The sequence below is a fragment of the Neodiprion fabricii genome, chromosome 2 (assembly GCF_021155785.1).
Source record: "Neodiprion fabricii isolate iyNeoFabr1 chromosome 2, iyNeoFabr1.1, whole genome shotgun sequence".
In the NCBI taxonomy this organism is placed as follows: Eukaryota; Metazoa; Arthropoda; class Insecta; order Hymenoptera; family Diprionidae; genus Neodiprion; species Neodiprion fabricii.
This window is the reverse complement of record NC_060240.1, coordinates 11434478-11454589: the sequence shown is the minus strand read 5'-3', so window position 1 is coordinate 11454589 and position 20112 is coordinate 11434478. Positions and strand designations below refer to the sequence as shown.

General features: G+C 35.4%; 2 protein-coding genes across 6 annotated transcripts; one reads left to right on the top strand and one right to left on the bottom strand.

Moving 5' to 3' along the window:
* Positions 1-3501: 3501 nt before the first annotated feature.
* On the top strand, positions 3502-7288 carry LOC124175941 (2',5'-phosphodiesterase 12). The gene is made up of 6 exons (XM_046556611.1): positions 3502-4512; positions 5093-5232; positions 5430-5719; positions 5788-5943; positions 6256-6376; positions 6471-7288. The coding sequence occupies exons 1-6, from the start codon at positions 3662-3664 to the stop codon at positions 6737-6739; spliced, it is 1827 nt and encodes a 608-aa protein (XP_046412567.1). The 5' UTR covers positions 3502-3661; the 3' UTR covers positions 6740-7288.
* On the bottom strand, positions 7023-19906 carry LOC124175942 (RNA-binding protein 39). 5 transcript variants are annotated; one of them, XM_046556617.1, is made up of 11 exons: positions 19660-19805; positions 19454-19527; positions 18957-19029; positions 15570-15657; positions 15196-15260; positions 11747-12172; positions 11446-11650; positions 10996-11262; positions 10446-10621; positions 9855-10025; positions 7023-9380 (listed from the first exon to the last, which is right to left on the bottom strand). In XM_046556617.1, the coding sequence occupies exons 4-11, from the start codon at positions 15609-15611 to the stop codon at positions 9083-9085; spliced, it is 1650 nt and encodes a 549-aa protein (XP_046412573.1). In that variant the 5' UTR covers positions 15612-15657; positions 18957-19029; positions 19454-19527; positions 19660-19805; the 3' UTR covers positions 7023-9082. The 5 variants fall into 5 exon arrangements, with proteins under 5 accessions (XP_046412573.1, XP_046412570.1, XP_046412571.1 ...); XM_046556614.1 differs by lacking the exons at positions 15570-15657; positions 18957-19029; positions 19660-19805 and adding an exon at positions 19812-19906; XM_046556615.1 differs by lacking the exon at positions 18957-19029 and having other exon boundaries at positions 19454-19805.
* Positions 19907-20112: the final 206 nt, after the last annotated feature.

Below are 20112 nucleotides of genomic sequence, written 5' to 3'. Positions count from 1 at the left end.
GAAGATGAATCCGTCGTAGATCGTAAAAGAGTTTTAAAATCAGCAGCTGTTATGTTTTTTTGGAACGACGATTATACCGACAACTTATTTTTAGTCACTAAAATATAGTGACTATATAATACGCAAATAGCATCTAGGAGAACGGAAGATTGAACAGTACGTGTAAACATAAGCGTGTGAGTAATTCTGCAGTATACATGTATAGAACGAGCTGAAATTCCAATATGTGTATGTATACACTGGATACTGAGTGCTTGTGATAACGTGTGTGAGCCTAAATTCGGGATGTACTACACATTTAGGCCAGTCCAAGTAGATTATAGTATATAATACCTACACGTATTTAATATATAGTATTTTATATATAGCGATACCTTTGTATACTACAAATTATGACTTAAATGTAATTTACGCATAATTATTAGTAAGATTAGGATTAAAACTATGTAATACTATTAATATCGTTGTTATACCTACTATTAGCAGAGGAATTGTTCTCAAAAGGCTGTGACATTAATTATCTATAAGCGTATACAATGTTGTACAAAATTCGTGTAAAAAATAGATGAACCGTACTTATAATTTCATAAGTCATATAAAACTGTGAATAATAAAATAATGTTTATAAAATATTTCGTATTTTCATTCAAAACAATTCCTTATGTAAACCGTACACTTAAATTGTTATATAAAAGTATTTTCCCAAATAATATTGCGATATCCATATTTAACTAACAAGATGAAAAATATTTATGTGAGATGTTTTTTCAAACATTTAACACCGTTGCTTCCAGTAAGCTCAACAAAACACTTTAACAACGGCACAAACAAGTTCAACGAGTTCCCATACAATCTTTTGTTCAATGAACCAATATGAGTATGTTGACAGTGAAAAATTGGCAGTAAAATAATATTGGCACCGTGGTGATTTCATGCCACTATATTGACAGTTTTTCTAGTCACAATTTACGGAATCCTTAATTTAAGCGTCATTATGACAATATGGCGTCTGAGTTTTCAATCAGCTGATCGTTTCAGGTAAATTTTGCACATACCAAGGCACAAACAATTCCATACAAGCTGTGGGATTCTTATTTTCTGACATTAAGCCGATTTTGAGTAAAACGTGTGACAATATACCGCATTTATAATTAAATATCAACGAGTTCGCGATGTAGTATATTCAATGTCACCAAATGGAACTTCTTGAATCATCTGAAGTTGCCCCGCACGTCAGCTGCGTTCGTGTGAAATGTCAAATGACAATGACAAATGCTTGAATAGACGTGTAACTTATGTCACATTCTTTAGGTTAATCATTTAAAATTAAACCTTATACAATGAAATGATCGTAATACAAATCTTGTACTGTAACTTATAAACATTTGAAATGTCCTCTTCGGGTAATGGCAACAACAAGCAACGGGATAAAAAGTAGGGATAATTATTTAAGTGTTAAGCTGTTTAATTTGAATTTTATTTTGTTCTACTTACAAAATAATGTTGTATTGAAATTAATCATCATTCAACGCATAACGAATTATCTAGATAATGAAGAAAATTTCATCGACGATCGTAATCCGGATTTACTTCTCGTGGCGAGTCTGCAATTCCTGCATCGGCTTCTCGACGAAAGAACATCCGGTTCTATTGCACAGCGCGACCTCGAGGAGTGCAGAAGACGGAGTGTAAACACGCTGAATCGAAGCAATCATAGAACAGGGCGGTTAGATCCTCAGCAAATCCATCAGATCGAAGAGTACAAGCGACAGCTGCGATGCATGGAACATTTTTTGTCAATCATTCAACCCGAGAGAAGCCGATCGCACCCTTCTAGCGATGAACTTCATCACGGTAATATTTCTGAGCCAGCAGATACTCAAAGTTCCGATGCCAATTCAGTCGTGCGAGAAACGGAACCGGATGAAGTGTGCGATTTTGGCGATGCTCGACCGGTAACAGATATATTCACCTCCGCCGGCTCAACGCGGGCCCTAAATAGCGCCCAGTGCAGCCCTTTTTACGCTGATGTTGTTCGGAGTACGATTTCAGAATGGGCGAAAAGTCGCTGTAAAAATTGCGTGAAAAGCAAGCAAGCCAGTCAAGCTACGGCAATCGACCGTGGCGGGTGTATAAAAGCCGAAATTATGGAGAACTGTGAAAAGATTCAAAATGACGGGGGATACGAGAGTGAAATTGACTCGTTAACAAGTTCCGAATTGTCCAACAACAACGAAACCAAACGAACACCATTGCGATTTCACTTAGCGGTGAAAGTTAATCCGATCGCTGTTTTTGGCCCGTTAAGTCGAGGAATGTCAAAACAAAAGTCAAACGTATCGAAGGCAAGTAATCGGCTGGCCTCGGTATTTCTCAATCTGATCAAAGGCAGGGGATCGCCTAGCTCCGCCAATGTCTCTTCTACGACGGAGAAAGACGATGCGCGTCGAAACACGGATTGTGAGAACGTTTTAAAATCGGTGGAAATCAAAACTACTAAAGCTCCGCTGCGCCTACAGCGTAGAACCGATCGAAACGCCCTAGCTGACAATGAACGTGATGTATTCAAACAGAAAAGAGTGAAAAGTTATCGAGAATTGCCAAACACCATTCCGTTGACTGAAGAATATCTTCAGTCGACGACCATGCAAACGGAGGAATTTTTGGAAATGTTAGTCGGAACTTTACCAAAAAATAAAAATTGCATCACTTGGCCCGGCGAATCGGTAAATCTGCAGGAGAATACGTCATGCAGCAATTTTTTTACGTCAAATGGTGGCGAGGGTTCAGCGTTGGAAATTCTGCTTCGCCATATCGCAAGTGATACTCCGATGTCTTGTCGCAAACTGCGACCAGCTGAGAAAGATACTGGTATGTAAAGTACTTGTAATATTTTAGAACGTACAGAATGAGGCAAAACATGACCATTTTCAGAATTTTTTCGCACCTACGATTAATAAATATATACTGACGTGTGCATACCATTTGCGCGCGGAAACATCTATTCATTGTTCATTTCGACAAATAACTCACGAATCATATAAAACGTTCAAGTATTCCAAAATTATGATCGCAGTTTAACTTTCTCGGGTAAATATTTCATGAAAAGAGCGCTTTAATGTAACATTTTACTCTTTATTTCGTCTAAAATCTGCTCAAACAAAAACTCTTACGTATTGTTTGATCTCCGGCATTCCGGCGCGGTATGGACACTTTCAGCACCTCCCTGTTTTATTGACGGATTAACAAACCGCATTTCACACGTTCCTCTTCTCCTGAGTGTTAAAATCATTTTAAATTTTGGAAAATAATAGTTCACGAATATCTCCAGATGATCTTACTTCTCTATGTCTAGGCATACTAGTGTTTGTATTGTGTTCATTTTTGTCCAGTATAGCAACAAGTTGAATGATAAAATGCTCTTATTTATCATCGAACTCAGTCGGTAATACGAGCGTGGATCCAGCCGGTCTAGCCAGACCTAATGCTACCTGAAAAACATTCAACCACTGATATAATTAGTGCATTCAATATTTTACTGACGATTTAAATGGTCATTTCTCTTCGTCCTTAGCTGTGACTGGGTAAAGATTCTGTATTAAAGCCAGATCGGGAAACAAGACATGCGGTCATCAAACGGAAGGTTAAGTTAAAGTGTGCCATGTCGTATGCACGGTTGCAGTATTATCTGAGCAAAGGTACGTTCCTAACCTGCAAAGTGACAAACAGTTGTTTCCCAAAAATATTATTTCGCTTGAAACACCAGGAGAAAAAATTGATATTGAAAATGAACGAGGCGTTCGTTCGTTACGACAAAGGAACCGACAACTTTGATGTGACTTTTCGGTACGTTAACGCGGAATATAATGTGAACAAGCAGTTCAATTTCAACAGAAAATCCGACTCCACGGTGTCAAATTTTCTCTCAAGAGTCGACGCGAATGTTAGCAAGGTTCTGAGCGCGAAGAAAAAGAAAAAGAAAAGAAAATCGAAAGGTGAGGTTTTAGAGGATGAGCTTCCCGTCGCTGAGTGCAAATCCGCTCTCCTATCCCACGGTCTGCCTATTGAAGGAGACGCACCCTGCAGAAGTGTTTTCACACCAAATGCTGACGTTAGTCTAGTGCTACTGGGGAGTGTATATTCGGTCAAGTACAACGCTCCGTGGGTGAGCAACATCGCATTGCCAAAATGCATACTCGCCAGCTTTCCAACTTATCCGTCAAAGTTCGAAACTTATCACACTTCTCAAGTCGAGTCGGCATTTACCTGGTACAGAAATAACAAATCGAAACCCAACGCCAATGATTGGCAAGAAGTCGCTCAGGGGTTCGTGTATACTCCCAAAGTCGAAGAAATTGGCTGCCTGCTGAAACTACAATGCGTGCCCAAAAAAGCTGATCAAATAGGACCGACCGTCGAGGTCACATCTCCGTCAACAATTGAGGCTGGTCCAGGGTATTGTCCGTTTGAAACAAGGCACTTGTTTACCAGGACAAAACTCTCTGGCAATTGGTAATGCGTTCGAATTTTTAGTCACACATCTGTTACCCCTGTGGCTTGCAAATTCTTCTGTTAAAGTTAACTATTTTATTGTAAATATCAAACTTGGCTTGACTATAAGTGAGACAAGTTCATCGCTTTTATGCCCTAGCTTTCGAGGTCAGACAATCAAATTTTTTACAAAACTGTGATTTTATTTTTGAATCAATTTTCAACTTTCCAATACTTAGAGAAGAAAAAAAATTATTACAATCGCCCTGAAAATGAAACATTGAAGTTTCACGGAATTTCCATACTTTGAAGTCAACAGGATCATTTCTGATCGTCTTCAGATGCGTCTTCAATCTCAATCAATGCGATTCTTTCTAGCTCAGAACTGTTCAGATTTTGAGAGAAATTGATTGAACCTTTCTAGAGTTATTTGCGAAGATCTGATCTTTGGTTATGGATTTTAATGTTCACAAATAACTGTAATAGGAAGAAGTTCTAGGACTGTTCCTGTTGGTCTAACCAATTTGTCCTACTAATTTTTCTTACGTTTTAATTGGACTTGTGCCGAGTTAAACCACAACTGAATTTAAGCCATTATTAGTTTCAGAATAGTGTCATACAACATACTCGCAGACTTGTACACTGACTCTAGCTACTCAAGAGAGGAACTTTTTCCATACTGCCCGCCATACGCTCTAGATATTGACTACCGAAAATATCTTATTCTCAAAGAGTTGATAGGTGAGCAAAACATGAGTTACACGCTTGTATTCTGTTCGGCTTTGAAAAATCAGATTTCATTTTTAGTTTCCTTATTTAAAACAGAATTTTGTAACACTTTTATTAAACACTCGGGAGGAATTCAGATTAGCTGGCGATCGTATAAACTATTCAAAGTCTAAGTGAAAGAGGTTAATCTCTATATCAAATTATTTTAGGGTACAATTCTGATATTATCTGTCTCCAAGAGGTGGATAGTAAAATATTTCATCATGACTTACTTCCGACACTTTCAACTCTTGATTACAACGGTGTTTTTAATCGTAAGGGTGGGACTGTGAGTGAAGGGCTATCGACTTTCTTCAACATTCATAGATTCCAAAAACTGAACTTCAAATCTGCTGTTCTTAGCCAAAATGTAGATTTACCAGGATTCGATCAGACTTGGAAGTCTATAACGAACGAAAAGTTCAAGGAAAGATTTTTGTGCAGATCTACCGCTGTGCAAGTGAGTTAAAAATAAATTTCAAGTCATAGTTTTTCTCACCCACTATATTAATGTGCTTCATGTTTTAGGCAACAACATTACTGTCGCTCGACAATCTTTCAGAAATTCTTGTTGTTGGTAATACACATTTATATTTTCATCCTGATGCCGATCACATACGCTTATTGCAAGGTTATTATGCCCTCCATTACGTTCGTAATGTTGCAAATGAAGTGCAGAAAAAGGTAAAGAATAGAACTCTGATGCTGTTCGTAATGTGTAGTTGATTGTTGAAAAATTTTTACATTTATTCAATCTTACATACGAAATTCAAAAGATTAGGCGAATACAGAGGGCATACAAACATTTCTATGCTATATGACCAAAACGTAAGAAGGTCTGTTTATTTCGTTAATTGGTAGGAAAGTGTCAATGCAATTTGTAGAAATTCTGTCCGATGACACTCCTAAAGCACCAAACAAACAAAACAAACTAAGCTAAGGATTATGTAGTTATCAAATATGAATCTGATTTTGAGAAATGGTTCAAATTTACAGTTCCCGGACCACAATGTAAGTATCGTGTTGTGTGGCGATTTCAACAGTGTACCAGAATGTGGTATTTATCAACTGATGTGCAAAAAACAAGTACCTGAGGATTGCAAAGACTGGAATAGTAGTAAGTAGAAAAAAATAAAAGTCGTACCTAGAGTCATCTCAAGGGAGAACACACAGCCTGGAAAATATTTTTCACTCATTTGTTTTTGTCACAGATCCTGAAGAGGCAGTACATTCTGTATCACTATCGCACGATATGTCGTTTGCTAGTGCATGCGGTACACCAGAGTATACCAACTTTACGAAAGGGTTTGCTGACTGTCTTGATTACATATATTATCAGACGGACCGACTACAAGTTGAACAAGTTATTCCAATGCCGAGCACTGACGAGCTCACCGAATACACAGCGTTACCATCCGTCGTATTTCCTAGTGACCATATTAGCATCTGTGCAGATCTCAAATGGAATATAACTAGATGATAATTATAGTTAGTTTAGTAAAATCTTTAATATTGAATCAATTTTCTTCAGCAATTAAAACATGCATTTTCATGAATCTGAGTGGTTTTTTGAAGAAAATAAAACAAAAAATATTTTCATTCTTTCGATTAATTTGTCCAACATAATATTACTGTGCGTACGAACAGTGGAATGAAAAACTTGAAAATTCTTACTGTTCATTTTTCCCAAAACAGATTATTTCTCTATTCGGTTAGTCAAAAGATTGAAGGGAAGCGATGAAGTATTTTTTAAAAACTATCTCTTGTTTGTAACGTTTTTATTGCAGACCAGAGTAAATACGCCATGAATTTACATTAACTTAATTTATCATATTTGCGAAGTTACATTCGTTAAGTTATATCTATTACTAGTTTAAGTTAATTTACAAAACTTATATACAGCTATACCTCGTCAATACGTTAATCGAAGGTGTCTGCGGGTATCGTACTTCCTCAATAAGTAATCGAATAATTCCACAATGTCATCAACTATACATTTCGAGGAATTTTACCCAGAATTGAAGCAAAATTTTGAAGTAAAAATTGAATCAAATATGAGTTTTGAATTTTATATTCTCAAGAGTCTGAAATCCATCAAGAATGAACCTCAAGTAAGTACAAATAGAAAATAACGAGTAATGTTGTAGTTTGAAAGAATCTCTTGGAACGCCATCAAAAGTAAAATTAGATCTTAGTTACTCTGCTGCAATTTTTTTTTATGTGTAAATTAACACTAGATAACTAAACAAATTGTTCCAGAAGGTTTTTACGTTGAATTCGAACCCGCAAAACCCGAGATTTGTACAATATTGAATTATATAGAAAGAATCAAGCACGTGTTTTACGAACGAAATATAGTAATACAAAATATTCTGTAATAATTAGGTGATGATTTTCGTATTGTAAATTTGAACTAGGCACATTTTTTATACAATTTTATAAATAGCGATTGTTCAAATGAAATTACAGTAAACGAAATGATAATTTACCATCGTATCTGGGGTGGGCTGACCATCAGCGATAATGTTTTTACCGCTCTCACAATGAAGGAAAACGAGGTTACACCATTGAAATCTAATATCATCAAGTATCGTGAATAATTATCGCTTGTTGGTTACAATTTCGATTGCAGTAAAAATATAACAAATATATAATAACATCGCAATCGCTCGTTAACAAAAACGTCCATGTAGCATTCTTGCAGTTTATTGTATATCATCAAATGTCGAATCTATAAATTGTCTATTATGCGTTTCATATAATTCTCAACTTATGTAACCATTTTTCTTATTTTTCACCGACAGTTTATAACTACTGCTGTGTACAGCATCAATAATTCTACAGATAAACAATATCTAGACCAGATCGAAAGCAATACCAGTTTCAAAATAAAGCAGGAAGGGGCCATCTGAATTAGAAATGGACGAGGATAAAAAAAATTGCTCGAAAATTCTTCATAGTATCGCTTGTGCCAATCATGGTCAATACGAACGAAACATCCATACTATCTAATAGAAATGATGCTGCGGACATCCGGATCACACAAAACAAGATATTGATAATATGAGAAAAGTTTTTAAAATTAGTACGTTCCAACTGGTTAAACTTATGTTTCCTATGAGATTCTAATGTTTTTGAGCACATTTTGCTCGCTGACCAGATTCCCACAAAGTATCCAGGAAAACATTCAAGAAATCTTACAGTACACCAGTTATAACGCGCAAATGTAATTGTTGAAGAAAGTTAGTGGTAGTGTCATTACAAAAATCCATTTTTATCCACTATGGAGATATTTGTAGGATTTTTTCGGGTGATCTTTATATTGAAGATAGTAATCGCAGAAATATTAGAATCAAATCCAAAACGTCAGTTTAATCATTTTGAGCGTTCTAATTATAGAACACCTTTTTCTCAAGTTGCCGATATCTTAACTCGCGTTATTCAAATTTGTTTAGACTCATATCCTAATTATCGGTATGTTAAGTTCGAATTTTTTTAGATTCATTGCTATTGTGTCAGAGATGTTGTTTTATTCATATTCACTATCATCGTCACAGCAGCGTTGGATTTTTTTTTTTTACCATTTTTCTCTTTCTCTGACTCTTGATTCGAACAGTGGGGCCTGTTCATTCTTCATATAGTCAAACCCTAATTTTTCCTACTAATTCACCACATCCATCCTTTAATACCACGGAATGATTGATGATACACGAAATACCACGGTATTCATACAAGTAGAAATGAAAATTGTGATCGTTGAAGGTAAATTAGATATTGAATTAAAAATCTCTGAATAACCCGTTTATTCTTATTAAGCTTGAGATCACATTCCTCGCCTTGGAGCACTCGGTGCAAGTAACTGTAAGGCCGTCATTGCGTCGGGGAATAACGAGTGGTAATTAACCAGAGGCACATACGCTGCAGTTATAACACGTCCCGCGAACCATCGTCCGTGCAACGAATTCACAGCAGCGACGGCTGTCGCGATTGATGGACATTTCACATACACGTTACCTTGAGGAGAGGCCTGATCAACGTAGACGTGTAAAACACCTCCGTGTTTGTTACACTCTTCAATAACATCGTCTCTGATTTCCTTGGCCCAATTTGGATTCGTCTCGCTGAAATCAACCAATGTAAATTATTTTATTTATTCCAAATTTCACGTGAAATTGAATACTTCAGACAAGTACAATCGAAGTTCTGTGACTTGTTCTGAAAAGTCTTTAATTCACAGAATATTTCACAAATTTACAGTCGTGCAAAAGTGAAATGCAAGGTGTAAAATGCAAATCAACTTGAACACCTTCTCAAAAAGGTACTAGCTTTGTTTTAAACCCGGAGGTTTTGTTTATTTTGCTATTTTCAAATTATGCCTTGAATAATACCTAATCTTACCACAATTGTGCTTTGGCATTCCACGATTTTTTGATTTTCGTGAATTATTATAGATTTACTAAAATTCTTTGTAACTTTTCTGAAGAATCGGAATTTGCAGAATATTATATTCGTTCAAAGAATTGCAGAAAAAACTTTAGGATTGTTCGTCACATTTTCATCAGGATATGCAGAGACAGTCGAAGCACGAAACTTACTTTTGCGGATCAAACATGTTCGACAACATAAAACACTGAGTGGCAATAGGTGGAGCCGCTTGCGGAGGTGGTTGTGGGGCTGCAATCACTGGCGCCATGTTCAGAGCGTTTGCTGCTGCTGGAGGAATTTCAAGGCCAGTTCCTTCAGCCAATTTGCACATCAGTTGTAGCCTGAAAAGTAAGATTAAACCGTAAAAATCGTTCGCTTTACAGTGTTCGGATATGCCAATTATCGAATTAATTGTATTCTTTCCTATTCACGTTTGTATATCAACTCTGTGTGGTTTCACCAAGAGTTTCATAATTTCTGCCTGTATAATTTGGCGAAGAATTTTCTGTAATTGTTTTCTGATATTTCAGAAAGTTCTGAAAACCTTAGATTGAGTCGCAACGGAAGTAAATAATTCGTAACTTCCAAGCCAATGAAGTACCATTTTTAAAAATATCTTAAAATTCTTGTAACTATGCGTAGAAATTTTAAAACTGTATTACTACCATGTACCAAAGTTACAACAAAATTGGGAATGGTAACCATCCAGTGCTTGGTGAGGCCACATGGAATTTCCCATATTTTATTTTGTTTGTACATACCTGCCCGTTGCACCAAGGTCTATACCACTGCGATCCAATTCGTCAGTGTCCAAGAGAGAAGAGCCCTGGAGTAAATCTGTGCGTTCCGTGACATTACCGACTTTCATGGGCCTGCCAGCTAGTTCAAACCCATTCAATTGTTCCAAAGCTTTTTTCGCGTCATCGGCATTTCGGAACTGTATCAGAAATTACACTTTATGTGAAAAGATTTCTCATTTGAATTGATTTATTCAACCGTTTTCAATCAATATAGAAGAGAACAAATATTTTCTCTCAATCAATTTATTTTTGTCATGCTTCTGTTGTTTTTCACGTACGTGACAGTACATCGCGTACTTGATTGTGTAACAGTAGCTTGGAATTTCTTTAGCATATAATTTTCCCCCTGATAAAGATACGTCAAACTCTGCATCAGGTCTACTAATATGCAAAAAAAATTATAAAAAATAAATAAAAAAGAAACAACGCACATTGTGCATCAGCAACTTCACACGTTTTTTCAAAATCAATTTTTTTTTTGTATTGTGTAATAGCACGTTTGTAAACCTACCGTTAAAAATCCGTACCCCTTGCTGCGACCAGTTTCGGGATCCATGATCAGTTGGATGTTATCAATTTTACCAAATGGTTCAAAAATCCCTCGAAGCATGTCTTCAGTTATATTGAAATGCAGAGACCCAACGTAAAGCCGCATCGGTCCCGTCTGTCCTTTTGGCATAAGGTTTGGCATTGAGTTGCCCATACGATTTTTCTCTGCTTGAGTGTGTTGGACAACTATCGGTATGCCCAGTAATTTCTGTCCCGATAACCCCAACGCCTTTGCAAAAAGATATACAGAAAATGTATTGTTGTTTAAAACAAAAGCATGTCAATTTAATACAATTTGAGAATTATTGGAAACAACATTTGCAGAATAGATCAGAATTCTTTTCTTTGGTATTACCTGTGACTAAATCTTTATAAAAATTGTTCATTGCTTGAATGGTTGCGTTCTACTTACTAGTGTAACACTTTCTGGATCCTTAAATTCGACATAGGCAATTCCCTTGAACCGCCTTGTTTTATTGCAGGTGATGAGTCTGACATCCTGGACTTTGCCAACGCTGGAGAAGAACTCTTCTAAGTCGCGCGCCCTGATTCGCTGGCTCAGTTGCATGCAAAATACAGTTCGAGCGTCGCGTTCTTCGGGAGTGAGTTCATCGACCCTGCAATAAAGAGAGAACAAAAATTACATTATATCTATTGTCAAAAACTATCCATTGACTCTTAACTAGCTTTAACCAAATAATATCAATACTCACAGGCCTAGCGGACTAACTGCCTTCCCAAAGGGTGGTCGAACTCTAGGAAGCGAGATGGGCGTCAGCGATCTCTTTTTTTTTCTGTCCCTGTCACGGCCTCGATCCTTTTCTCTTTCGGATTCCTTATCTTTGTCTCGGTCTCGCCGCTCTCTAGAGCGTGTTCTTCGTTTTCTGTCGCGATCTCGCTCCTTATCACGGTCTTTGTCACGGTCTTTATCTCGCTCTCTGTCCCTATCCTTGTCCCGCTCCCGTTCTCTGTCTCCCCTATCGCGATCTCTGTCTCCTCGGTCACGATCACGCTCTCTCTCTCCGCGTTCACGCTCACGTTCACGATCTCGATCCCGATCTCTCTCTCCACGGTCTCGATCTCTCCTGTCTTTCCGATCTCTTGATCTTGAACGCGTTCTTGAGCGATGTTTGCTCTTCCTGTAAACGGTACAGAAGTCACTTTAAGGGCTACACGATTGTCAAGCCTTAAAAATATCCACATGTTAATTTCTTTGCTCAAGAAGTTAACTTATAGAATTGAAAGAATTACTTGAGCCTATTGGGAGTTTCCTATTTCACAGTTTGCAGAATATGATATTAGAACACAGATTTTCAAATTTATGATCATCTTTATGCAACAATGTTTTCTGCTAACGTTGAAACTTGATAGAAGTAATTTTATACTCTGCCGATTATTCTTTGGCAATAAGTTTAACCAGGCATCATTTTTTTATGATATCAAATTACTTTTGACTACATAGTAGAAGCTTGAAAGATTTGATCAAAAATTTTTCTCGAACCACCTGGAATATTTTTTGCCAAAATTATGAAAGGTCCTGATTACACAACATCTCAGAATATATTCCCATTTTTTAATTAACTTTCTTTCTTTTATTAAAAAGTACAAGTGTGGATAATCCTTCTCAAATTAAGAAAATATCATCCAGTTCTATTTCTCTTTCTTTTCTGCTCTTCTATATAATATTATTGTTTCCACCATTAAACGAATATTTTTTTTCTTTTTTGACCAAATCAAACCGAAGACTAATATGTCACCTTTACTACCAAAAATTTGCCTTTATTCTAAAGTAAACGTTTCGAGCTGTAAATTTCTAGAATTAAATTTCTTTTTTTAATACATGAACCAATCCACTAACTTTCGGCCAGCTTCTTGATGAAAAAGTTCTTTTTCGAAATTTTAGTAATTTTTATAGTTAGAAAATGAACATGACCTAGCGTGTTTTAAATGCAAAAACGACTAATTTGTCCTAAGTAAATAAAATACTTTGTGGTAGATCCTCAGGAACTGTGGAAAAAAACATGGCTTAGGATGAAAATGGTATCATAATTAAACCATTCTAAATATTCCAAGGATGTATATGAAAAATTCAAGATCCCTGGAATATTTATTTTGATTCATCGTTAATAACGACCCCATATTAATCCCACTCTAAAAACTTTAGGATACGCTTGGGAATATCTACTTTTTGTAACCAAAAATAAGTCAAATAAAAACTTTCATCTTTTGCGTGCTTACATATAGACTGTATGTTTCAAAAAAAAAAACAAACGTGTTTTTTCGTCGTGCCTCAGAATCTACTTTAAAAACATTTCATATTCCAGGACATCGGACTTTTTATGCAAACAAAGCACGAAAGATCGTAATTCTTTCTGACGACAGAAAGTTACGAAATTTGAACACAAATGTTCAATTCAAAAATGTCATTGCCCAGGGCCTGAAAATTGGAAGATTTCCATACCTTAGTCTATAATCTTTTGAGCAATCAAACTATCACACTATAATATATCGAAATTGCAACCAATTAGAAATTTTCACCCTGAAAAGTTGGTGGAAAGTCGATGGTTCAGCCCATATCTTACTCTGCGTTATTACGATTAATTAAGGTATCTTTCGATATGTGAAATTTGTTATTGGCACAAGTTGGTAAAACGGTACAAAATTCCAAGTATCGTCGGGTCCCATTACAACTAGGAATTTTTCACGTTTTCACGCTACGAGTATACATCCTATATACTCACCATATTCAGGTTTAACCTTTGGTATTATCAAAATAAGCGGCATTTACACTAACTGTACGGTTTCTATAACAAAGAGAATTATGACTTGAGGTAGAATTGTCAAGCAGAGCAGACAATGTTTGGCACAATCACAACATTCAATCGCAAACCATTTTATCTTTTATTGGTACTATTACTACTGTTATTATTATTATTATTACTTATACAACACATGTACGTGAAATGGTATGGGTTGAGCGATGTGTGCGCAAGTGCAATTAATAAAATGCAACAGAAGCGAACGTTGTCAACGCCGATAACTTTGCAATCTACCGAAAGATCGGGTTGAAATTCGTATTATTAACGTGGTGAAACTTTGAGGAATACATCAGAATTTCCCATTTTAGTATTACTTTGTAGAGCTGTAATTTTATATTTATTGCATTTCGAACAATTCCGAAGAGTTGAAAAATAGCAATTCTTCTTAAAATAGCTCTGTTATATAATGTAACAACTTTCAACTTGTTCAAAAGAGCACATCATCATGAGTTGACGATTTACATTTATAAAGCATAATTCGATCAATTGCCTCTTCTGTCACACTGTTAGACACATTGTAACGGTAAATAATACATGGATGTCGGGATGTTTTGTTTGAAAGCAACATTCCTTTTTTTGGCCGAAACCTAAGAAACTTGTACATAGCAGAAAAATATTCTCACGAATGGGATATCTCATATATCCCATTTATTTCAAAAGGTTCTTCTTGGAATTCGGAGTTTACCCATTTGAGGAACATGAGAAAGATGTTATTTCTTTCAAAATTACTATCACTTTGCTGCATTTAATGATACAGACTTAATCCTGGAAGCATTCAGCTTTTGTAGAAACTTATAATTTTCTGCAATAGTGTTCAGTGTCAAAAGTCCACAGCTCTAATGGTTCAAAAGTTGTAAGCGGAGAAAGTTAACTTTATGTAAATATTCATCTGCAAATGTCTTTGATGGTCAAACTATTGACTTAACAACAAAAATTCAAATCACAAATTTGAACTAATTTTTATTTAAAAAATAAAAGTCTGCAGCTTCGACAGTTCACGAATGCCAAAAACATTGAGTTAACAACGAGAAACTCAAATGACAAATTCGTGGGGAATTAATTTCTCTACAAATCGCTTTCTTGCAAGATCATATCCGTATGATCAAATGTGGCTTGTAAAAGATTTCTTTTTAAATGACAGATTTCTCGTATCATTTATACGGAAGGATTTTGAATTTCCAAAGGCCACCTTTGAAAATTTAATCCAAGAGATATCTATCCGCAAGGATTTCTTTTCATGATACATACAAATTTTGGGACGGGAGCAAAAAAACAAGAAACGGCGCTTCCAAATGAAACACCCTAACTGATATATAAGTAAATGTGAATACGTATCAACTTACCCAGAAGATTTCCGACTGGACCCATTCACTTTGGAGGATTTCTCTCGGGATAAAGAGTCCTGCTCCTACGAACAGCAAACAGGTTGAATGCCATGCCAACCAGCCGATGTGGCAAGGACGAACGCGAACAAGGGGACAAAAATCAAAAATCAGATGATATTAGTTAAATAATAATAATGTTGTTGAAAAAATATGTGTATAATATAATATAATATAAGATCTGGTATTGTGAAAGACAGATTTCCTTGATGACTACTCGAGGATCGACGTTGTCGGCAGCGTAATTGTCAGCTAGATTTTTTAGCGGGTTTGGGTCGGGGCGACGACTGAGCATAGTGACACGATGCATCGCGTTACACTTGGCTCAAACTTACCAATTGGGTTTTAGGAAAGCATTGCAATCTTGGGTTGAGCATGCCTTGGTCTTAAACTACCAATGGCCAACCACACATCCTTTTTCTTCTGCAAAAGAGAGCCCTCGTCAAAGACAGTACGTTTTCAAATTACACTTGATCATCACCCTAACGCTAGCCTAGATATTCACACTCTGGACGCAACGTTACCCCCAGAGAAAGGGTAAAGGATCAACAGATTACAGTACAAATAAGTGCCGAAGAATAAAAGTACAAGGTAAAAATATGTCGATAAATCGATGACTCTGTTGTTCAACAGGGGAATTGATCGTCAATGGGCGGTATTTGCTAATTGAAATAAAACAATAATGTTGTGTGTGTATATCCTAATAATGAAAATCACACTAAAATCGAAATAATCAATGCGCAAGCTGATCAGAACTCGTCAGATCTTTATTCAACGTAACATCCTTGTGCATTGTACATAAAAGTTAGCAATCACCTTGAACAGCTTGATACAATCATCGCTTGTAGTCAAATTCCGTTCAACTTCTATATTTAACGACGATATCGTTCATTGACAATTCAAATTCAATCAAAATGATCAGTTGTCAAAACTGATGTACCAATTGCAAAATTCCGAGGAAAACATTGGAAGAAACAATGTGGGTTTTCAGTTTGGGATAAGCCTGTTTTTTGAGGTGACGATCAAATTTCTTCAAGTATTGACGTATCGTAATAAAATAATTTATAATCGCAACTTTCGTATGGCAAAACACTGGTAATCCAGAATAAAATTAAGTCAAATTTGAGATTCAGGTAACTTTTTCAGCCAGAGTTGTTAGCGAGAAGCTGTAAAAATAGTTTTCGTAGGAATTTGACCACACAATTTAACAGAACTTTTTCAAGATTTCGTACGAATGTTCAACACTTACATAATTTCAGCGCAAGCAAATAGAATTTCTAAATATGATACGTTACGATTGTAATGCAAAGTTAAAAAAAAAAAAAATAATAATCTTGCAACATTTGCTGAACAGAAAATTAAAAAGTGGTTTTTAAAAATTAATTGATTAATGAAATTACATAATTGTAGAAAATTCATACCAAATTCCAAAAAGTTCTGATGTCTGATGTAATTTATACGTTATGAAAACCTGTATTACTTCAACTAATTATAAGTATAACCACAGTGAACAACTACTGCATTTCAGATAGACCTTAAGTTGCGAAATATAGATTTGCCATGAAAATACATTGTTATGTCAACATTAAAGACTTGAACCTCATTGAATGTTTATTAATTGTATTTCGGTATACCAGTAATCTGCAATAAAGAAAATAGAGTTGATAAAATATTTTATTCCGAAGCACAAACTGTTTAAAAAAAAATGTTTTCAAAATCATATATTTGTTGTACTTTCATCAAGATCTGATACTGCTATAATATTCCTAATTATCTGTTTTATGTTTGAAACTAGATAACAAATATTTTGTCAAATATTTTACACCAAATTTTTACGAATCGATAAGGATTCATACATTGAACTCGAGGGAATTGAAACACACGATTTATAAATCCTTAAAATAGGTGAACCAATTTTTGTCAATGATTTGCATTACAGCTTCAATATGAAAAATAACAAGCTGGTCAAATTGCTTCGCACATTTCATACATGAAAAGAATGTATAAATTAATAAACATTGTATCAAATACAGATGAAAGTTGAACAAAACGAATATAAATTGCTTTGCATTCACTGTTACTAATTATATACTTCGCATGTATTTTAGTCTCGAACTATCCTGTCCTATCCTCAATAATATCTCAGAATTATATGCTATGTCATAAACTATGATAAAATCGTTGCATCATTTAATTTAGTCAGTTTAGCACGAACAAAAAAAAAAACCTATGTAGCTCTGTAGGTGAATAAAATCCCTACCGTTCAAAGAGTAAGACTACACTTTATGCATATAGTGTTCATAAATAATGAAATTTGCCTGTAAACGCAGAGCAGCCATAGAAAGTATGATTTAAATTCAATTCAGGTATATTTCTTCTATTTCGTTCTGTGAATTGTGCATAAAATATGATTTATTTTAAAAGTTCAACATTTTAGTGTTACGAACGTTTTGATATGACAGTTTTTCTCGTTCTCTGTTGATTGTCAGTTTGAATAATACAAAGTGAAATGTAGACTTCGACTGAAGCGCTAAGTTGGATCAGGACCATTTATCTAACATCGTCGAGCCTATGGCGACTGTAATGAGCATGAAGTGAGCCAAAACAGTATTTAATTTGAGTTCTTTAAAAGTTCTCTAAATCAAAGCAAAACTTCCTTCTTGTTAAATATATCCAGATTTACCAAATATTTAATATCATCTCTCGCTTTCAAGAAGATGCTGTACTCATATTGAATTGAACAAATGCCTCAATACGAGTTCTCAAATTACTCTTGAATGGGGTAATAAAACACGTTTTCTTTTTCACCTTCAACAACCTACAACTTATGAAATGGCCCTTGCCGGGGAAGTTGATTAAAATTTGAAAAATAATTGCTCTAAGAGTGAAATAACGAGATTTTAATCAATGCAGATAGCAAACAGCGTTCCATGATATCTAAATTATCAAATGGTATGAGAAAGTTTATCTTTATCGTTACATTGAAGAGTGATCAGAAAACATACAATGTCGATAATTTACTGGAGTACAGCATTGCCTTAGGGTTGAATAATATAGCAGGAAAATGGCAAAACTAAGATTAAGGACTGACAAGGACAATATTAAGCCTCCGGATCATGGATTCCTTTGAAATTACAAAGTTGTTTTCTTGGCCTAAAATATGGAGTCCGTGACATGTAATTTTATGTAATAAGCCTCTTTTCACTCTGGTTTCGATCGATTAGTGTTTTTACTTTAAACATTTTTTTTATTACCCTATTTGAAGTTTTAATGATACGATCTCACATATTCAAGTGTGAATGGATGAAGTATGTAACGAAGTACCAACAAATTTTCAATGACCTGATCTATCGTAAATTGAGCGAAGGAAGGCTCGTCAGGTGAACACATCAGAAGTTACACATCAGAAGTTTCATATTTTGGGCCAAAGAAACGCTCATAAATTTTTTTGAAAACTCCATGATCTGAAGAACCGTCTGATATTCTTTTTGCAAGCAGTCAAAGATTATGCAGTCCCCACAAAGGGACACAAATTGAATTCCAAAATCCAGTGAGTGTCGACGCGATGAGAATCTCCCAAGCTAAGGCTTACAGATATAAATTCTAACGATATTATAAGTAATAAACATTAGTAGTAATAATAATACCCTACGATTTACTATAAATAATAATATTTTAATAATTATTATCCTGATGAAGAATAATGATGTCGTTCTTAGTACCTCGTGTTCAAGTCTTTTCTAGGAACTCGCTGTGGAACATCGCACGAGCGCGAGGGTACATGTTACATACCATCTATAAGTACAGAAAATGGAGGAATTGATCAATAGTCAAGAATATAGAGTGAGCATTTTTTGTTAGTTTCGATCTCTTTCAAATTTTATTTTTTATTTCATTTATTTTTTTTTCTCATTTCTTGCTTTTCATGTACACATTTGTATCTATGCGTGTGTGTGTGTGTGTGTGTGTGTGCATGTGTGTATATATATTTTTTATATATGTATTTTTTCTCCTTATAAATAATGAATGCAACAGTTACGCCCAAAAGACGGGAATATTATATATGTATGTATGATGTAAAAATTACAGTAGCGTTGTAATTTTTCACCCGCTAGATATATTCGACGACTGACGACCATAAGAATTACGTTTTTTTTTTTTGCAAACCGTCTTATAGCATACATATGTATGTATGTACAAACGTAACAAATGAACTTACCCCTTTTTTATAGGGCGCCTCCAGTAATGCCTCAACATCAAAGTCCTCCGCCATTGTACGATTTGGGGAGCTTTCTGAAATTCCACGCATTAGCCCAGGATGAAGGGGGGAAAAGAGACACGAAACAGAGAGAAAGAAGAAAATAAAAACGAAAACAAAACTACCAAAGTCCAATAAACTATTTAAATATAATACAGAAAACGTACAGCTATACGCAAGTTAAATTATTGAACAACTGTTTGTATTTTATGTATTCTGTTGTCTGTGTGTCTCTCTGTCGGTTATATATCAGTGCTCTGTCGACTTCGAGATGCGATATCTTTGTTCTTTTTATTACAACTAAAAAAAAACCATTCACCACACAGATTGGGAAAGTGACTGCGCACGAATCTGCAGCAAACAAATGGCAGTTTGTCGCCCAGCACGCTACAACGAGAACAAAATGGCGGAAACCGGACGTGCTATAGTAGCTAGTGGTTACTGGTGGTTACGCGATGAGCGCATATGTCAAATCAGCAGTGATGTAATGCGAATTTATTGTCGTTAAATACGTACATAGAAGTTTTCAAAATAATTGTTGACAATTCTTACGATGGAATATTTCTAGACATTATTTTCAATGTATCTGCTCGTCAATATCTTTGTAATGGTATTAATAA